At 40.0% G+C, this 20,449-nt stretch overlaps 1 protein-coding gene across 1 annotated transcript in view; it reads right to left on the reverse strand.

Annotated features, from left to right (window-relative positions):
* Window positions 1-12,256, reverse strand: part of CPE (carboxypeptidase E) — an 87,444-nt gene extending 75,188 nt beyond the window's left edge. The window contains exon 1 of the mRNA XM_090288823.1: window positions 11,664-12,256. Within this exon, the coding sequence (XP_090144949.1) occupies window positions 11,664-11,970 (307 nt within the window). The 5' untranslated portion in view covers window positions 11,971-12,256. The remainder of the gene's footprint in view (window positions 1-11,663) is intronic.
* Between the last annotated feature and the right edge of the window lie 8,193 nt (window positions 12,257-20,449).

A 20,449-nucleotide genomic window follows, 5' to 3' on the forward strand; every position in this document is an offset into this window, starting at 1 on the left:
CTCCTGTTGTTGGCTGGAATGTCACACCCTATTCTATTCCCTAATAAAAAGAGGATGAGGCTTCTCGCTCTCCGCTGATGGTCTGAGCGAGCCACAGCCCTCCGTTCGTTACTGGCCAATCATCCTGCCTGCCGGATTTATTTCAGCGTCCGAAACCACAACCAACGCAACAGGGTAAAGATAATCTATTCAATAAATGGTATTATGAAAATTGGACAGATACATGGAAAAAATGAAGCTAAACTACCTTCTTACCCCATATACAAGCATAAACTCAAAACAGATAAAAAACTTAAATGTTGATTCAAAACTGTAAAAATCCTAGAAGAAAATATAGGCAGTAATATCTTGGACATTTCTCGTAGCAATATTTTTTCTGATGTATCTCCTTGGGTAAGGGAAACAAAAAACTCAGTAAACAAATGGAACTACATCGAACTAAAAAGCTTTCTTCACACAGCAAAGGAAACCATCAACAAAAGGAAAAGAGAACCCACTGAATTGGAGAACATATTCAGCAATGATACATCTGATATGGGGTTAATATTAAATACTTATGAAGAACTTATCAAACAACACACAGACACATGCAAAATCCAATTAAAAATGGGCATAGAACCTGAGTAGATACTTCTTCAAACAGGGCATACAGATGGCCAATAGACATATGAAAAGATGCTCAGTGTCATTAATCATCAGAGAAATGCAAACTAAAACCACAATGAGTTATCACTTCACACCTGTCACAATGGCCGTCATCAATAAATCAACAAACAACAGGTGTTGGTGAGGATGTAGAGAAAAAGGAACCCTTGTGCATGTTGGTGGGAATGCAGACTGGTGCAGCCACTATGGAAAGCAGCATGGAGTTACATAAAAAAATTAAAAATGGAACTGTCTTATGACCCAGCAATTTCATTTCTGGGAACAGATTTAAAGAAACCCAAAATACTAATTCAAAAGAATATATGAATCCCCATGTTCACTGCAGCATTATTTACAATAGCCAAGATTTGGAAGCAGCCCAAGTGGCCATCAGTGGATAAATGGATAAAAAAATTTGTGGCACATTTACACAATAGATACTACTCAGCCGTAAAAAAAAAGAAGGAAATCTTACTTTTTGCTACAGCGTGGATGGACCTGGAGAGTATTATGCTAAGTGAAAAACGCCAGTCAGAGAAATACAAGTATAATACCATATGATTTCACTTATATATGGAATCTAACAAACAAAAAAAACTAACAAAGTAGAAACAGACTTATGGATACAGAGAACAGACTGACCACAGTCAGAGGGAAGAAGGGTTGGAGACTGGGTGAAAAAGGTAAAGAAGGGATTAAGAAAGAAAACTCAGACATAGACAACAGTATGGTAATTACCCAGAGTGAAAGGCGGGGGGTGGGGGGGTGGGGGGAGGTAGATGAGGGTAAAGAGGGATAAATGGTGATGGAAGGAGCCTTGACTTGGGGTGGTGAACACATCATACAATATACATAAGATGTATTATAGAATTGTACACCTGAAAGCTATATAATTTTATTAACCAATGTCACCTCAATGAATTCAATAAATAAAATGAAAATAAAATAGAAATTAGCAGGACAGGTGGTCCTCTAGAGACAAAGAAGACTTCAGCACAGCAATGCTTTAAACTATTAACTTGTAACTGAAGTTACAACTATATTTTTGAAGCCTCATCCTACAACTCTGACTTTTGTCAGAAATAAAATGGACAGTGCAAAGGTTATGAAAGCCAGGAAATTAGGCTCCTTTATGTAGCTGATAATAAACTGCTTCCATCTGATAAACAAAGACAGTACAAGCTTAACCAAAAGGTGCCTATTTTAAGACTCCGATTGTTCCTTCTACACCTCCATAAAACCTCTTTAAAAATGCCAGCTATAATAAGAAAAATATTTTTTAAACCTCTTAAAAATTAAACTCCTCAAGCTACCTTTTTATAGTGTAACTATTCTTAATATATTCAAAGATTTTTCCTGGTGCACAAATAAGAACAATTTATGTGCATTTTATAGGGAATTAAGATCATTGTGATAAATTTTTAAAAAATAAGAAAATTTACATTCCTAATTTTTCTTTTAAATACTTCTTTTCAACAATAGGCAGGCTGCTCCTGCATCGTTAAGTCCCCATAAAGATAAATTCTATCCAATCCCTCGTCTGTGATAGGTATGGAAAAGCTGCTAATTTGGGACCAACCTAGAGGTCGTTTATATAGAGATGGAGAGCTACTGAATAAATGGCTGAGAGTAAATAAACCTCCACACATCCCCGTGTGTCTATGACCCGAAATTATCAGACAAAGGCTTCAAACTGATATTCAGATGACGACTGTCTTATTTTAATAGCCACAGAAGAGAAGAAAGGCCAGAGAGGAAAAAGGAGGAGAAACTGCGGGGCCGCATTAACCAGTTAGGTTCTCGTGAACTAGCTCAGATGGGATTCCTTAGGGTCTTTACATGGAAGTAAAGGCACGTTCAGTCAAACATGTAAAACCCTGGCAGACTACCTGAACACAGTTAGAGAGGGAAATAATAGCCCAAGAAAACTTCCTGAAAGAACTTTTTGAGAAATGATTTTTTAAAAAGAGTAAGCCACTTAGATAAAAGCAAAATCCTGTCAATTGCTGATGATAGCTATAGATAAAAGTAAAAACAAAAGAAATGAAGGCTATTTTATAGATGCAAAGGAAATCTATAAATACATTCACCAATATGAAATTTAAAATAATTAAAAATGACTGCCCCACTGATGATTATCTTGCCACCATTGAGGCCTCGGCAAAACCTGTATGTCTGCATAGTATGTATGTTAGTCTATTTGTCTATATAGTAGATTTATTATACATCTATACAATATTCACATGAGAATTATCTGTCCATAATTTCTATTGCTTTAACACCTTCCAAAAACTGAATTTGACTCTTGGGAAAATACATTTAACAAGTGGATTTCTCATTGTGTGAGTGCTATAAAGGTCCTTTTGTAAAGTTAATACAGTTTCCAAAAGTGTGTTAACTAAAATCCCACAATGCTGATTATGTGGGGAATTTGGCTTACTGTTTACTGAGTTCCACAATAAGTAAGGCCGGTTTCCTCCAATAAATTTAAAAAAGAAAAATCTGTGCTGAATAATGTCACGACTTGAGACCAATAAAACTATTTCAATAGGACCGTTGTACTTTAAAATCAGTTGTCCAACACTGTACCGAAAACCCAAAAAAGGAAAACAGTCACATTTTAGTTTGCAAAATGTGACTGCAAGCTGCATTGCCAGTAGCTTCCCTTGTAGGTATTGTCTCTATGCTTGCCACATCAATAATAGTATAAGAAACCCTTCAACCCTTGAACACACATTTTCCAGAAGTAAGTCATGTTCCCACTGGTTATAGAGTCTCAACGTGCATGAAAGAGTGAATCCAAGGCAAGAAACGAATTAACACATTTCAATACAGTATATGCAAAGGCTCTGCCAAAAGGGGTGACTGACAGATAAAGGAAAATACCACATACATAGTGGATATTCATTAAATATTCCCTAAATTAAATAATAAGTATTAGCTCTATTGACAAAAGCTTACATTTCCTTCTCATATTGGGAAGTTGATTTTAGAGTGGAATACCATGCAGCAACTTTTGATAGTCATGAGAAAAGGCTGTTGTAAAATTATGCATCAAACAGAAAAAGGGGGGGGGTATTTAGGACATTCATTGGTCAGGGAGGTGACAGTCTGATCTTGACATTGAAGTTTTACTATCCTGACTCTTGATCAAAGTTTATCATTCGTGCCAGTTGTTGAACTGAGCTCCAGAAGCAAGATATTTCTTGGGGAAAAAATTACACTATGGCAGTGAGTGGCAGCTGCATAGTAAGGACAGATGTTCTGGTCTGGAATACTTCAGGCTGTACGGGAAGAGAAACTGGGTAGGCCCAGTCAGAAGCATCACTTTGGGATCTGACCATGAGTAGCTCCCTGCATATGAAAACATATGAGATCATTGTTTTTCCCAATTACTTTGATATGCATAACCACAGGATAACCAGGAATTTTTTTAGCAACCTGGTAAAGGTTGTATTTAGTCTCATTTTTAAAATAAGTGATCTGCATCCATTTTAAAAATAATCATCCTTCGTTTGAATCAAATGTCTTAAAAATAAGATATATTATTATTATTGGAACCACACAACCAGCCCCAAATGGTCCTATCCTATTTAACAAGATACTGAGTTGTTTTTCAGAGACAGATCAAAACCACAAGTCATGCAGACGTAGGACACACTGAGAAGAGAACTTTGACCTTCATCTGCACAAGGAACCACAGTCTCTCTCTCTCACACACACACACAGCACATACACACACACAGCACAAACACACACAGAGGGAACCAAAGGACCAGGACATAGCCAGAACTTGAACACTGGAACACTTTCAGAAGTGAATGGTCCATTGTCCAGGAAGATCCAGCACTGATGCCCTTTTTCATAAATGGCCAAGTTCCAAGATCCTGCAGATCAAACTTGCCCATACCTGTTCCCCATTACCTCTTAAAAGCCCTAAACTAGCCTAGCGAGCAAGATGGGGTTTAGACATGCTAAGTCTCCCATCTTCACAGTTAGTGCCTTCTTGATCAATGAACCTGTCCTTACTCCAAACTCTGACATTTTGAGTTTTGACCTTTCAAAGCCTCAGTACAGGAACCAGAGGTCAGTAACATCATTTTTAGATAACTACTATGCTCAGCAGTGATGGTAAACAGATATCTGAAAAATCAAAATACTTACTAGGAGTAGAAAGTTGTTCCAGGATTTATATAATTAACTCATTTCTTTTTACAAATCACCCCCTTTACATAAGCCACCTTATCCTTCAAAGATTACAAATTGGAGACAAAAATGTAGGTAAATCGTTTGAAGATAATAAAAGGTACTGGTAACACAAACAGGCTCTTCTCTGAGGCTACACTTTATTAGAAAGAGCTGCCTGCTGGGTTGCTTAGAAAACACCATATCCTGGATTTTTAAAGAAAGAGAAACATTCACAGAGCAACAGACTGGCAGCAATTCAGTAATTAATGAGAAGGGAAGGAAAGAGCAAATTTAAACGTGTTTCAAATTGAAGCTTGTTTGACCCATCAGCCACCTTTCAGATAAACCTCCTCCTACAATGGCACTTTCAAGTGCCTGACTTGAATGCCATTTCTTGAGGAAAGGGAAAATTAAACCCTGGTGACATATGAGGTCTATGTTCAAAACAGTACACAGTTCTTAGTTCTCAACACTAAGGGCTCATGCAGATTTTTCAAAGGTCAAAAATTTTAGAAAGGAAACTTACTGATTATCTTTAGAGCTTGTATTTACTATCTTTAGAACTTTTATTTAACCTTGAAAAACCAGTCTGACTTTCTAAAATGTCTCAAGAAGAAAAGAGCCTCATACTAGTGCCATTGCAGAAGACAGCCATTGCAGCAAGCACTACACTGAGACTTGAAAAGACAAGTAGTTTAGGGATCTCTCCATTATCCAAACTGGATGCATCACACTCATACCAGTACATACGTAAGAAAAATATTGTTTCTATGCTTTCTCATTTCATACTACTGTCATGCGAACATACATAAAGTCAACATTGACCTTCAATATGGCTTTGTTTTGTGTTGCACATTTTTGCCAGTTTGAGAAATTTCGTTTATTCCACCAACATTCACTGAGTGTCCTAAGCATGGTACCAGACAGTCTGGATAAAGAAAAGAGAAAAATACAACTCCTGACCACAGGAAGCTCAGAGTCTGCTGGGGGAATACTTAGACCAACAATGGAAACATGCCATAATAGAAGTAATAATAATTGTTGACACACATTGAATTAAGAACTTTGTATCCCCTACTTCATTTAATCATCACATTATTGTCATTTCATAGGTGACGGATTTTGGGCCTTACAAGTTAAGTGACTTGCTCAAGGGCATTGATTTAAAAATAGGAAGAGAAAGGATTTGAACTCAGATGCCCTGACATCAAAGCATATCCTGCAAACCTTTACATTACAGCTCTTCAAAGAACTCTGGAAGCACAAAGAAAGGACCCCAGTGAGAATAAGAAAATAGGGAGGGAGACAAAGATGGTTTCAGAGATTTTTCACTTACACTGAGTCTGTACAAGAATAAATGAGTCAGGTCGTGAGTAGTTTCATCATAAATTCTTCAGGAAAATAAGCTAAGTTTGCCAAAGTAAATGTTAGAATTGCCCTAGATTTATTTAATAAGCCGAAGAAACAATCATAAAAACTTTCTCAAGTAATGATGAACATTTTCACTGTTCCTACTGAATAAAGCGAAATAAGATGTCAAACTGATTAAAAGCTGAAATGGCCTGCATTTTAAAAATCAGGAGAGGACACACATTTGTGGACAAGAAGACCATGATGAGAGGGTAACAGTCCTTCCGGACTAACAGCTGGCTTGTGCAATGCCATGGTAACAGGTAAGCACTCAGCAGGTCTCAGGTGGGGACACGGCCAAGCAAGCCTACTCCAAATGAATGCAAGGTCAATGGAGCACATATTCCAGACTGGCTGAAAGTGAAGAAAAATTTTAACAAATAAGCTCATCCTCATAACTAGATGCAAGTGACCTCATTAAATTCTTTTCTATACACTATACTACTTTGGCCTCATAGCAATCTTAGGAGGTGTGAGTTTTTAAAGTATCCCTATTGTATAGACAAGAAAAAGAGGTAACTAGAAGTGAAAGCATTAAGCTACTTAACAGTGAAAGAATTGGATGGCATTGGTTACTTTAATCTTTCTAATCAAAGTTATCTGTCCTGTGTCTCGGTCCCTCAGAATCACGTGGTTCTTCATCCAATCAGCATATCTTAAGAGCTTTCTCTATATAAATCACTATGCTGGCATTGAATGGGCAAAAAATGGAAAATATATGTGTTCCACCCCTGAAAAACTCCTTGTATGCATCTCTCTGCTAGTGAATTAGAAAATTTATCCTTCACAATGTAATGAATGAAGTAGGCTAATGCTGTTTCTCAAACTAGTGTAACACTAATTCCAAGACAAGCTCCTTCAAAAAAAATTTTTTAAAGGTTCCATGGTGAAAGAAGGCAGGGAAATACCATCTAATATATGTCTGACCTGGAGATCTGAAACATATATTGCCTTAATAAGGGCTCTGGTAAGTCCTGCAATGCACAAACGGTTTATGTTTGTTTAGCTAACTTATCAAACCAAGCTGAACGAATATTTCATTGAATATCCTTCAGGAAAAGCCGGGTAATGTGTCCCTCCTTACATGGGCTATTTTTGCATTTGTCCAAAATATCTTTCCCAAAGGAAGTGACTGTGAAGGCAGGGATTTCACCCTTATGCTATGCCAAAGAGGGAGATGCTGACAGATGATTCTCTTCCCACCTCTCAAATCAGTTTCCACAGAAAGCTGCCTATTTTGTCTTAGCATAGGATATAATTGTTAGGGGCTAGCCCAATTTCTTCTCTTCCATTAGACAATCACAAGTGAACCAAGTACATTATTTCTGGCAAGAGCTACACTGACTCATTCGGGTCTAAAATTAACTCTCGACCAAATCTACATCCTTCTCCAGAATCTAATATCTATATCCATTAATTGTAAGGTGTTACTCAGTTGTAATCATTTTCCACTAATACATACTGATCTGGTATGAAAAGAGGCCATATAAGATAACCAAAATCCCCACTTCTTCTTTGTTTGTTATATAGAAATTTTGCCAGTATTAAGCGTTCCATCACAGTATTTGGCAAACACATACTGGCATTCATACATTTTAAATTTTAACAGATTTTGGGAGGAATGGGTCCAAAAACAATCATTCCAGCCTTTGAGAGAGAAAAATCTATGCTCTAAAGAATGTAGCATTTTAGTTATAAATCAGACTAACTCCCCAAGAGCAATCTTAAACTACACGTAAAAGAATTCATGTTTTAAACAAACTAATCTTAACTCATATTCAACTCTGGGAGGAGTGATCTGGGAATATGGATTCCATTGCTTTGACATAAATGAAATATTCTTTTGAGTATTGCAATGATGAATATTCACGCCTAGGAGAGCAAATGTTTGGGTTTGAGCACATGAGTCCCTATGTGTAGAAATATTTTAAAGGTATAAAATATAAGCAAACATAAAGAAATAGAGGAATATGATGAGGCCTGGCAGGTATCATATTTAATAAGAACACATCAGAGCACCTAAAATCAGCCAAGTGGCCAGTCTGAGTGCGATGTCTCAAGCTTAGCCCGGTCTTCATCCCAATCTGGCATTTGGGGTCCAGAATCACATGTGAGGCAATGAGACTGTTGTCAAGACCACTCACAGTTCTTCTGAGGATGGCTGATATCCACAACCTTCCTCCAATAGATTTGTGCTGGCCTCCAAAGTGATAGAAATGGAAAATAAGACCCATCATTCAACTGGTCGAGAATCAAGCCAATTTCCAGGGTATTGTAACAATAAATATTCCTTGCTGATCAAATGAAAATGGAATTTTCTTTCCTTTTGGTCGAATTCTAATGTAGAATATCTGAGAGAATTAATCTTTTTCAGGAGATACGTTCAAGTTCAGACCACAGCCTGGTACCTACCAAGTATGATGATCACTTTTTTCTGCTCAAGAAGGTGTAACACCTTCTCTCCATAATCCACTAATCTAACCAAGCAAACTTCTCACTTGCCAGTTCTACCACAAGGAAAGGCCTGATGTGTGTATGTTGTTTTGTTTTGGGAGAGTTTCCTCTATAATGTTAACTAAATCCTTACACATTAGCTACATTTTAAATTTTATTTATTTATTTATTTAGTCCTCACCTGGGATAAGTTTACTGAGTTTAGAGAGGCAGGAAGGGAGAGAGAGAAACATCGATGTGAGAGCAAAACATCAATCGGTTGCTTCCCATATGCACTCTTCCCTGATGGGAGATTCAACCCTCAACCTTTCAGTGTACAGGACAATGCTCCAACCAGCTGAGCCACCCAGCCAGGGCAAGCTACATTTTATTTTCATCCAGCAAGAGTTTAGATTAAGAAAAATAACAAACTTGATATCTGGGCAACTTCATCAAAGTTTTAGTCAAGTAAATTAATTTGTCAAACTAAATATCATTTCCTATTAGCTTAATCACAAATGTTACTTCAAACAAAAAACAGTACTTATAAGGTGAAAATAGTTAAGGCAGTTGCCCTCTTTCAAAAGCAGGGGGGCTCTTAAAACATATATCCCATCTGAGCCACACTGGAATTGGTAAATTTCAATATTCAGCATGCTGTAAATATATATTTCCTACTTTCAGGTCATCCATTTTTCAATGACCAAATCCTCCTGTATTAATGTTCCTGGTCTCCTTTCTCCAGTCCTCCCACACCATTCTTGCCGCCCTATGTCCTTTATACTGTCCTTTATACTACTGATTTCCAGTTCCCCAAAGGACAAGGACTATCATGTATATCACTGCACAACCTATAGAATCTGGCCCACCTAGACTGTGTGGGGTATCCAAAAAACGAAAGATTAAAGAATGTATTTCTCATTTCTTAAAATATCTTCATCTAAAAGGAATCTGAAGGCCATCTAAGAATGTTTCCCTTTATTCAAAACTTCCTAAAAAGTTAATTCATACAAGTATTATCAAACTTACATATTGATTAGACTTCTCCATTTTCTAGTGTCCAAAACAATACAATAGGCCCAAAATGGAGTCACTTATGTTAAGTCCCATGTCACCAAACCAGACAACTACAGCTTCAGGTCTCCCAGAAATGAAATCTTAAGCCAGTCAAGCAGGAATCACCTGATCAGTGCTAGTTAGGTCAGCTGCCTGATAAGCCCTTGCCATCCTCTAAAGGACACTGTGCAATAACCAACTTGCATTTCTCTTTTTCTGCCTACACTTCCTTGTTCTCGCTCCCTTCTGTGGAAAGTCTTCATTTTGTAGAGCACCTTGGAGCTCCTTTGTATCTGCTGCCCAATTCTCGACTCGTTGAATAAGATCTTTCAAATTCACTCAGCTGAATTTTGTTTCTAACACTAATTCCCAGAAGATTTCGAATTTACTTAATTTCTCCTAAAAGGTGGGTAGTGGGGGGGGGTGGCGGGGGGGGCAATCACCCTTGTGATTATTTAGTGTTCATAATATTTCTTTCTACCTTTAAAAATACAATGAATAGACATTTTGTATTCAATTAAGTAATACCATGAACTTAAAAGTTTGCTTCATTTAACAAGAAATTAGAAAGCACATAATGTAAAAAACATTTCTGAGTTTGTCTTCATAAAGTGAATTGTCTGTGTATTTTGTGTTTACAAGGAATAGAGCATTATATTTTTAAATATTGTGTTATTCAACAAACGATTGATTGATCTCCTTTTTCATAATGTGTGCTCGATGCCTGCTGTGTGCAGATCTGGGCTAGGCACTGGAGATACGTCCCTACCTCATAGAGCTTGCAATCGGAAAGAGATTTACAAATCTTGACAAACTATATATTTTAGCTATTCAAGCAAAATGGTTGTTGTTTTCATTTTCAAAAGCATTTCACATTATAACAGTAATATTATGTTAGGCTTTTACTTCTAAACTTGAAACAGGCCAACAAAAGTGAACATTAGCTTTCATATAATCTCCTTGCAAATTAGCTGAGATTACTTTCTATCAGAAGCCTTGGTCTTAAGAGAACTCTTAAGAGCAGAAATATAGTGTGGGGGGGGGGAGCCCCAAGAACACTGCTTTAAATACCTCTAATTAATACTAAATGAATCACATTTACCATAAATTAAAATTAATACTCAAGAGAAAGATACCTAAGATAACTAATATAAGGAAACGTTATTTGAAATAGAAACCTGGTCACAAACCACTCATCCCAAGTGTCAAAAGCAGAAAAAATGGAATATTCCTTTTTCCTTAGAAAGGTGGAGCCCAGTTTCAAAATCCGAAAGCTTGTCAGAGATCGCTTTCCCACCCTCGGAGAAGGGCCTAGGGGGTCTGCAGCGCCCAGTGTTGCTAATACCCTTAACATTCCGGGAGCACCCAGAGTGCTCTTGTGCCTAATACACACGCACAGGTAGAGCTGGGTATGCACAGCCTGCAGGATCCAATAAAGCTGGTCCTCTGGAAATCAGGAAACAAATGATGAATGACTGGTTCTCGTTCCTCTAAGTCCCCGCTTTCTGCACCTTAGCTTTCCACTCCTGTGTGCAAGGAAGGTGAACCTCCGTGCTGAGGATTCTGTTACTCCCTCGGGTCTTTGATACAGCAGTGAAAGTGACCGCCGGGACGGCGAGCGCCTCGGTTTGCTGGCTTCGCGCTCCTGCCTCCATCCCTCCGAGCTCTCCGGCCTAAGCTCACCAAAAGGTGGCCTAATGGCTGGGGCCGCGCTTGGGGCCGGCGACGGAGGGAGAACGGTGGCGACTGGAACCTGGCAAACCACAACGCTCTCGGTCTGGTTCGTCCTCATCTCCATCCCTCCCCCTAATTCCCACCTTCCACCCCAGCCGCCCCCGTCCCACTGGCACCGCGGGGCCCATCTTTCCCTTGTACCCCCACCGCCGCCAGTCCAACCGCCTGCTGCCCTCGAGGGACGGCTGCGCCCTTACCGGGCTCATGGACACCGGGGTTGTCGGACAGCTCGATGACCAGGAGCTCCCGGCCCTCGAAGCTGCGCCCCACCGTGTAGATCCGGCTGACGGCGGTGCACTGCAGCCACACGGACACCAGCGCCTCGCGCAGCTCGGGGTAGCGGTGATACTCGAAGGAGATGCCGTCTTCCTGCTGCAGCCGCCGGCGCCGCCTCATGCCCGCCGCGGGCGCCCCGGGCTCCTGGGCTTCGGCGCCCAGCAGCCACGCGCAGGCGGCCAGCGCCCCGCACAGCGCCAGCAGCGCCCGGCCTCCCCGCCCGGCCATCGCCCGTGCCTTCCTGCGCGGGTTGGCCTCTTTTGTCTGCCCGGCCCCGGGACTGAGCCGGCCGGCGCTGCGGGAGGGCGGCACGTTCCGCACCGGCCTCCTCGCGTCTCACCTTCCCGGGTGGAATGAGTGTCCACCCGTGCGCGGGGGCCACCCAGAGGAGAGGGGCGAGCTGTGCTGGCCGGGCTGCACTACCCGCCACCGAGCCCAGGGGAGGTGCAAGGAGAAACCACTGCGAGGAGGGGCCGCCGCGCCGCGAGCCCAGCCGATGCTGATCTGCGCGGCTGCTTGCGTGATCTGTTGGCTCAGAACCACGTCAAAAGCCAAAGAGCTCAGGGGACGACTCAGGTGAAATGACAGCTGAGCTCTGGGTTTGGAAACGTTGATTTCAATGAGAGACCCGTGACGTTGCGTGTGGAAAAAATACTCTTGGTTTGTGAATGGAGCCTTCTAAAGTGACCTCTAATCCAAGCCGACCTAGGTTTCCATCTTGATGCACCAAGAATTAGAGAATATTCCAGGGGGAAGGAAAAAAAAAGAAATACTGGCAACCACTTGCCTTCTTCCCGTTATGTATCTTTAATAACTGTATTGATAGTTCAAACACAGCCCCAAGGGATGGATTTGCATTTATTGCAAGGTCTAGCTAGAAAACTGAACAGTTTGATTTACAGGGTTAACAGAATTTTTTTTTTTTTAATCATTCTATCAGTTTGAAGATGCTGTTCTACACGTTCCTGGATTCTTCCAGAAAAAAAAAGAAAAAGAAAAAGATAAAGTACAACTCTGGAGTGCACTAGACAAAGGATTTAGTTTGGTATTAAAATTAAATCTTTTAGAAGCAGCTTATCTGGGTGGTTGTGGCTCAGGTTGTAACCAAAATATTGCCAGGACTGTAGTTATCTGAAGGCTTGATTAGGGCTGGAGAACCTTCTTCCAAGAAAGTATAAAAACATAAAAGATTAAATCCTATTATAGAAAGAAATTCTGATCATGAAAGATAATCTCTCCATCCTCCTCTCAAAGTTACTACAAAAATATAAAATCATTTACAGCTTTAAATACCCAGCCTTTAGACAGGATTGATATTCCTCGAGCAACTCTGGAGCAGATGTTATTCTGATGAGGTTGCCATTTGGATTCAAGAACAGCACGAATCTAAATAAATAATCCATTGGGTATTTCAACCAAGCAGAAAAACTGGACACTGTGTAGGTAATTTTTCATAGTAGACATTTTTTTAACTTTCTCTTTCTCCATCTAACAATGCATTGCACTGAATTTAAAAAGAAAACTGTCTCCCAGAATAGGATCCGGATATGTAAATGATTTCATTGGATTAAAAACAAACAAACAAACAAAAAATGCAGCTGGAGAGGCTGGTTCCCAACCCCCTTGACTGTCTGCATTTCCCCCACACAGATGGATTTTCTTCTGGGGGTATTTTAGGGAAGAGCTGCCACTATAAAGACATGCCACTCAGTTGAATTTGGATCCAACCATGTTCTTTGTCAATGTAGCCAGAGCCAAGAACTGTATATTTCCCACTATGACCAGCCTGTGTTTGATTACATGGTCCAGAAGTTTGAAACGAGAGTTATAATTATGCTTCTAAAATCAAGCCCAAAAGAGCAACCTTGGAAACCTAGAAAAAGAAAACAGAGTAGCTAAAAACCAATAACTTCAGAAGTAGAAGGTTAAGATTTTCATGTTAGTAGTTTAAAGTCTCCATACTCATTTGTGGCTAGGTGGAGCATATCAACTAGTAACTACACACGTAAACAACATCTTATTCTGTGTGGCCCTTCAGCTGTCTCTTTAAACCAAGGGCATGTTTTCTATTTTCTCTCAAATCTCAATTTTTTTTTTACTTTTTTTTTAATGGGTGGAATCCTATCAACTACGTGGTCTCACTTGAGAGGGCTCTCTTTGCGCCTTAAAAGTTTGTTTCTCTTATCTATAAAATGAAAGGTTTGGATTGGATTATTCATTTTTTCCAATGTGCAGATTCCTAAGCTCACAGCAATGCAGTAGGTCTGAGATGGGTTCCAGGTATTTCTGACTTTGATGTTTGATTGACAAATATATTTCAAGAAATACTGTCTCATGTTTCCTGAAGTCTCTTTCTGATATAAAATGCTATGATTCTGGACTTACACACACAACCCATGGACATGAACTAAAGGGAGCACGGAATTGCTGGAGGGAAGGGGGTACTGAATGGAGGGGGACAAGAGGGAAAAATTTAGACAACTGTAATAGCATAATCAATAAAATATACTTTAAAATAAAAAAATAAAATATTATGATTCTGGAAGTTTTCTCTTTTAAAAACAAATTCCTGCTCATCTGGTGGGTGACAGAGCTCCTCGCTTATTATTGGGCATATACCGAAGAATCAGTTCAAAGGAATTAAAACTTAGGCTTTGAGTTTCTGGTCTATTTCAGGTGTAGATCACCTTCACTAGAGTGTATATTACTCATTTGTGACTTTATAGGTAGTATGTAAAAGGTTGTATGTCCATCCTGATTGCTAGATAGGAAATCTTGCATGTCAAGCCTCTAATGTGTTTAACTTCATGTACCCACAGTAAAATATAGTAGGCAATCCATATTTTAAATTGTGCATGTGCAAGAAAGAGGGAGATCTTTTCTTCATGTCACTTTTGGACATCTGTATGGGCATATGAAGTTCCTCAAACCTCCACTTCCTACATTACCTCTCCCATTTTCAAATCCAAAAACTATGTCTTTCTGTATCTCAAACCTTTTATTCCCTCCTTCCAAAGCCCTCTCTAAACCTCATCTACGCCACAAAAATTCTTTCAACACAGAGCTCTATAATCATCCAACGGTGTGCTGGTAAATACTTAACAGTCAGTTCTCTGGGGTGGAGGTGGGAACCTGATTCAGAGTGTTTGCTGAGTTCTGTGGGGTAAAGACTCCTTTCACATTAACAACGTGACATCACTGACCATGGCAGTTGAGAAGAGATATGCAGCAGCACACCTTTACATGGTGTGGGGGTGTGCACAAATTCTTTATACTCCTCCTGCTCAAGAGGGGTGCTTCATTCCCTCCTTCCCACTTGAATGTGGGCAAGACTTAGTGACTCGCTTTCAATGAACATAATACAGCAGAAAAGATAGGATGCATCTACCAAAATTAGGTTATAAAAAGACTGCAGCTTCCATCTCTGTCTCTCTCCATCTCTCCCTCTCTCCCTCTGCTTCTCTTATCACTTGTCCTTGGGAGGAAGTTGGCTGCCATACTATAGAGAAGCTCACACATAGCCAAATAACTGATGGCGGCCTCTGTCCAAAAGCCTATGGGAGTGACATCCTCAGTTCAACAGCCTATGAATTACTGAGGTCTGTCAACAACCATGTGAGCAAGCCTGGAAGCAAATCCTTCAGCCTCAGCTAAGCCTTGAGATGGCTGCATTTCTGCCAGTTTGATTGGTTAGAGACCCTGGGTCAGAACCACCCAGGCTAGGAGCAATCAGATTCCAGACCTACAGAAACTGTTCAGGAATAAATGTTTGTGGTTTTAAGCTGCTGTGGTGGGGGTGACTTGTTATGCAGCACTAGATAACTAATACATATAGCATCTCTTCCTTACAGATACAATAAACACAAAGAACCCCAGGAACATCAACAATAATAAAATGCAGCAACATAAGGAAGTGATGAATTTTGAATGTTTATTGCCTTCATTCTTCACATAAGTTATTTAATTGCAAGTTTATGTAATTTATTTTTTTGTAAATAATGGCTGTTTTAACAAGTGATTCATAGACTTCCTTCAGTTTTAAGAACCGGTGCCTGTAATTTGGTATGAGTGTCTCCAGGCACCCACCATATCCATCCCTAGGCTCCATTTCTCACTCAGCCTTCCTCCCTCCTCTGTATTCCCATGTAGGGGCAATAATGTATTGCGATTCAATTTTCATGAACCTTCTACATCAGAATCACCAGGCGCCCATGGCCACATTCCAGGCCAACTGAATCCAGTTTCCCGGGATGGGGTTTGTAACCTGCATTTGAATAAGCTCTCCCCACCCCCCACCCCCACCCTCTCATGGTGATTCTGATACACAATAATATTGGAGGAACAATGGTTGAAGAGACTGGTTTTGAAGTGTGACAGAACAGTGTTCTAATCCCAGCCCTATTGTTTCCAGAAATTGCTCAATGACGTCATTTGAAAAGGAGGGACATTATGAGCAGACCATGAAATAGTGCCTGCGGGGCAGGCACAAGAGAAGTGCTCACTGAACAGAAGCCTCCTGTGTCCTTCCACCCCTTGCCGGGATGAACTCCCCAACCACAGTGTCCTCTTACTGGCCACTGCAGTGCCCACCGAGACATTCCTGCTTCCAGTCTCCTTACTTCTCGTCCCTCCTTCTGCTTCCTTCACAACTTCCTCCTGCTTTCTGAACTCCAAACACCAGTGCCTGCCATTCCTTGTTAGCATTGAAGAACTTCCCTTAGCCAGCCTCCACGACCCACCTCTCCATTCCGCAGTGCCCTGATGGAGGCCCACGTGCTGACCAGAGCTGCGGCTGCTCTCGCGTCTCTCATCGCGGGCTTGTGTGCATACCAGGAGTCAGTCAGGTGTGCCACCAAAATGTCCATGCCACTTTTATTTGTGTAATTAAAAATTAGGCAAACTAATAAATACAAGGGTTGAAAAAGAAGTTAAATGCTTTCACTTGAAATTTTAAACAGTGAAAGACTGAGAAAAAGTCATAAGTGTTTCTCAAGATTCTGTTCTTAGATTGGTTCAAAAACTTGTCCCTCTACTTCAAAGAAACTGAAACTGAATGATAGAAAATGAATTATGGATTTAAAAAATGGCGCTGTTCCTACAACTAGCAACCAACCAATGGATTAGTACAAGATCCATCCAGAAAGTATCCAGCCATGTATTATGAAAAATAGACATCTATTGAAGAAGATACAACATACAAGAAGCATTGTACATAGGACAGTGACACCTCGGTCCCCTTCAAAGTAGGCACCTTGGGACCTCACACAGTTCTCCCAATTGTCATCAGCTGCCCTGTCATAATTTCCTGAATCTCAAAGATGGTCTGAAATCTCTTCCCTTTCAAAGGTGATTTTAGTTTTGGGAAAAGCCGGAAGTCACAGGGCACCAAATTTGGGCTGTAGGGGGACTGAGTCACCTGGGTGATTTGACATTTCATCGAAAAACATCAGCACAATTCAGACTAGCCATATTTCAAGTGCTGAATAACCATGCATGACTAGTGACAACTACATTGGGTAGCTGACACTTCCTGCTGTCCTTATATTCTTATTTACTCAAATGATCCTTCTGGCCTGGACTATGGTAACATCCTCCCCTGGAGATTACTCCTCTCCCTCACTGGTTAAAACCACCTTCTCCATCATTCGCCTTGATGACACTTTCCTCCCTCCTGTGATGTCCATCACTCACTGAGTCAAAACCGGAGCCAGGAGCCTCTTCCTCAGAGAATGTCATTAGAGAGGCTCAGGACACCTTACTTCTTGAACCTCTTTCTTCTTTCACGTCATTCTATCTCTCGAGCTATTACTTCCACTTCCCGCACCACCATGCCCTGAACTACATCCACATTTGTTATCTGCATGATCTCTGCCTCCTGAGCTGTCTTTCCTCCTCCCAGGGCCACCCTCATCCTGCAGACCCCATTCCTCTGCTACTCTTCTTCACCCGGCAACCTTACTCTTTCCTTTACTTCCAGGTCCTCTTTGTCTTCTTGCATTTCCCCCTTTGCACAATTCTCTCCTATCCTCAAAAAAAAAAAAAAAAATTCTCACTTGAGTTCACTTTCCCCATTAGTTACCATCCAAACACCTCAACTTTCTCACTTCTCATTCACTCTTCTACTCAACTTTTACTCTATAGGTTCTACTCGTCTAACAAGACTTCACACTCAATGACCGCACCAGGGCTTCCTCAGGGCCGCCCAGCTGACCTTCTGTTCTGCTCCATCTTCATCCTGTAACTCAATGATTACCTCTCTATTCCATGTTTATAACTCCCAGGATTCAGTCCTATATCCACTCCATCCCACCTAGAGACACAGACCCATCTGACTTGTGCACTTGCCTCCATAGCCTAGCACAGCAAGTGACAGTCACAGGTGCTCATGCATGGCATGCAGACGTTCCCCCATGTTACTCAACAAGCTCCTCTGCTCCCAGTCTCCTGTGGGATCCCTTTCCTGACATGATGCAACAACCAGTTTCCTCCTCACTCATCAACCACATTTGCCAAGCTGCTTGCAAGCAACATAAGCCACTTGCCGAATTTCTCATTTTGTCTATGTAATTCATTATTCAATGTTGTTCCTATTCTGTCTACTTTCTTTTTGTCTGTATTATAATTTTAAGTCTACCATGCCACAAATACAATATTCAGAAGAGAAAAATGGATATTCTATCATGCTCTCACCTTTAGAAATTAAGTTACTGAAATGAAAATCAAATTGCCAATTTCTATTAGATAAACACCTCCAAGAATGATGGGTTTTCCCTTCAGCTGCTGGAAGCTGACCAACACAAACAATACATAACAACTTTACGATGTAAAATGCTAACGATTTATGGTGCTCAGGGATATTAAGTATTTTGAACATACAAAGAAGTACAGAGACCTCTCCTTATAAACAATAACCACACCTTGTCTATTATGTTACTTTTCAATCATGATATTTCTTTTACCTTTTTAAATCTCAAGTGTCCAAGAAAGAAAGCTGTTCACCTTTTTGTTTTATACAACATATAAGACATCAAGGTAAAACAGTCTCTTATTTGTAAAAGCTGTTCATTTCCCTGTCAGATTACAAAATTATAAATGTGCATATATATGTTGTGTCTACATGTACATGTTAAAGAATGTCCTGTCTTGACCAACACTTTGGAAGCTTCTGTTTCTAGATGGACTGACCAAGGTGCTGATGAGGTCAAAATTAAAGTTAATTAATGATTCATGTACACAAAATAGTCACGAGCATGTAAAGTACAGCACAGGGAATATAGTCAATAATATTATAAAACCTATGTGTGGTGCCAGGTGGGTACTAGAATTATTAGGTGTCACTTTGTAAAGTATATGATTGTCTAACCACTATGTTGCATAGCTGAAACTAATATAAAATAATATCAAACTTCAACTGTAATTGAAAAAAAAATTTTTTTTAAATGATGCATGTACAGAAAGAAAAAACAAATAAGCAAATCTCTTACTCATTACCAGGACTGCATTCTGAATTTCAAAGAAGCTTTGTGGATGACAACAAACCCAACCTCACTGAAGGAATGACAGTTAAAATCATCCTGGAGATGGGTAAGTGATCGGTCACATGATTATTTGTGAAAAAGAAAGAAAGGAAGGAAGGAAGGAAGGAAGGAAGAAGGATGGAAACAGCACATTCATCAAGGGGATGCTCAAACACAACTCACCAATAACTATGAATTTAACATAGTACCATTACATAATTATTGTTATTGTACACTTCAGTGTTGACTGATCAGTCTTTAAAGTTAAATCAAGATTCTCCTAAACCCTAAACACAACAGTTGCTTTGGCTGTTTTGTTGAAAAGTAACTCATATGGAGTCTTGCTCCAAGTTAATGAAAATGGCTTGATTTACTCCAGGGTCCTGCATCCAGAGATATGTAACTTGGGAGAGGACAGAATCCAATATACTACTCAGCAGATGAGGGGTCAGGAGGAATGGAGGGGTAACTGCCCCACAGGGTTAGCCTCAGACTGGGGAGCTACTTTTGCCTTTTCATGAGTGATCTAATGGATTGTCTCTTTCAGAGGGAACCCTATCATAAAAGGAATAGAGTAGCCAAGAATCTAAATGGGATTTGTGTAAAAGAAGAAGAGGTGGACAGGGAGGGAGGTAATGAGGGAGAGAAGAAGGGAGGGAGAGAGAGAGAGAGAAAGGAGGAGGAGGAAGAGGAAAAGGAAGAAAAAGAAGAAGAGGAGGAAGAAAAAATAAGGGGAAGAAGAGAAGAAAGAAAAGCAGTTGAAAATCAGTAATATCTCTACTCAAGAGCCTTAGGAACTTTATAAACCTCGTCTACTTTCATGTGATAAGTGTGGGAAATTTACGTTCCTTATAGATGAGCATTTCTAAATCAAATTGAGGAACCTCTGCATCTTATTCAAGATACACAGTAGCATAACAAAAAAATAAAACATGACATTTATAAACTTTTTCAGTGTTTAACCTGCATTTTCTAACTTCATTCTCACAATGACCTCATTTATTAGACACATTTTACAGAGAAGCCACCTAAAATCACAGAGGTTAAATTCCAAAGCCAGAAGAGAGAAATATTATTAACTCAAACATATATTTTAGAAGTACTCCTTCATTTAATATTTTTTGGATCTGAGCTGATTCTATTTTAGGAAAACATACTATAAACCTAACATCTTACCATGTTACTAGGAG

Source organism: Furipterus horrens, unplaced genomic scaffold (genome assembly GCF_987537825.1).
Source record: "Furipterus horrens unplaced genomic scaffold, mFurHor1.1.pri manual_scaffold_10, whole genome shotgun sequence".
NCBI lineage: Eukaryota > Metazoa > Chordata > Mammalia > Chiroptera > Furipteridae > Furipterus > Furipterus horrens.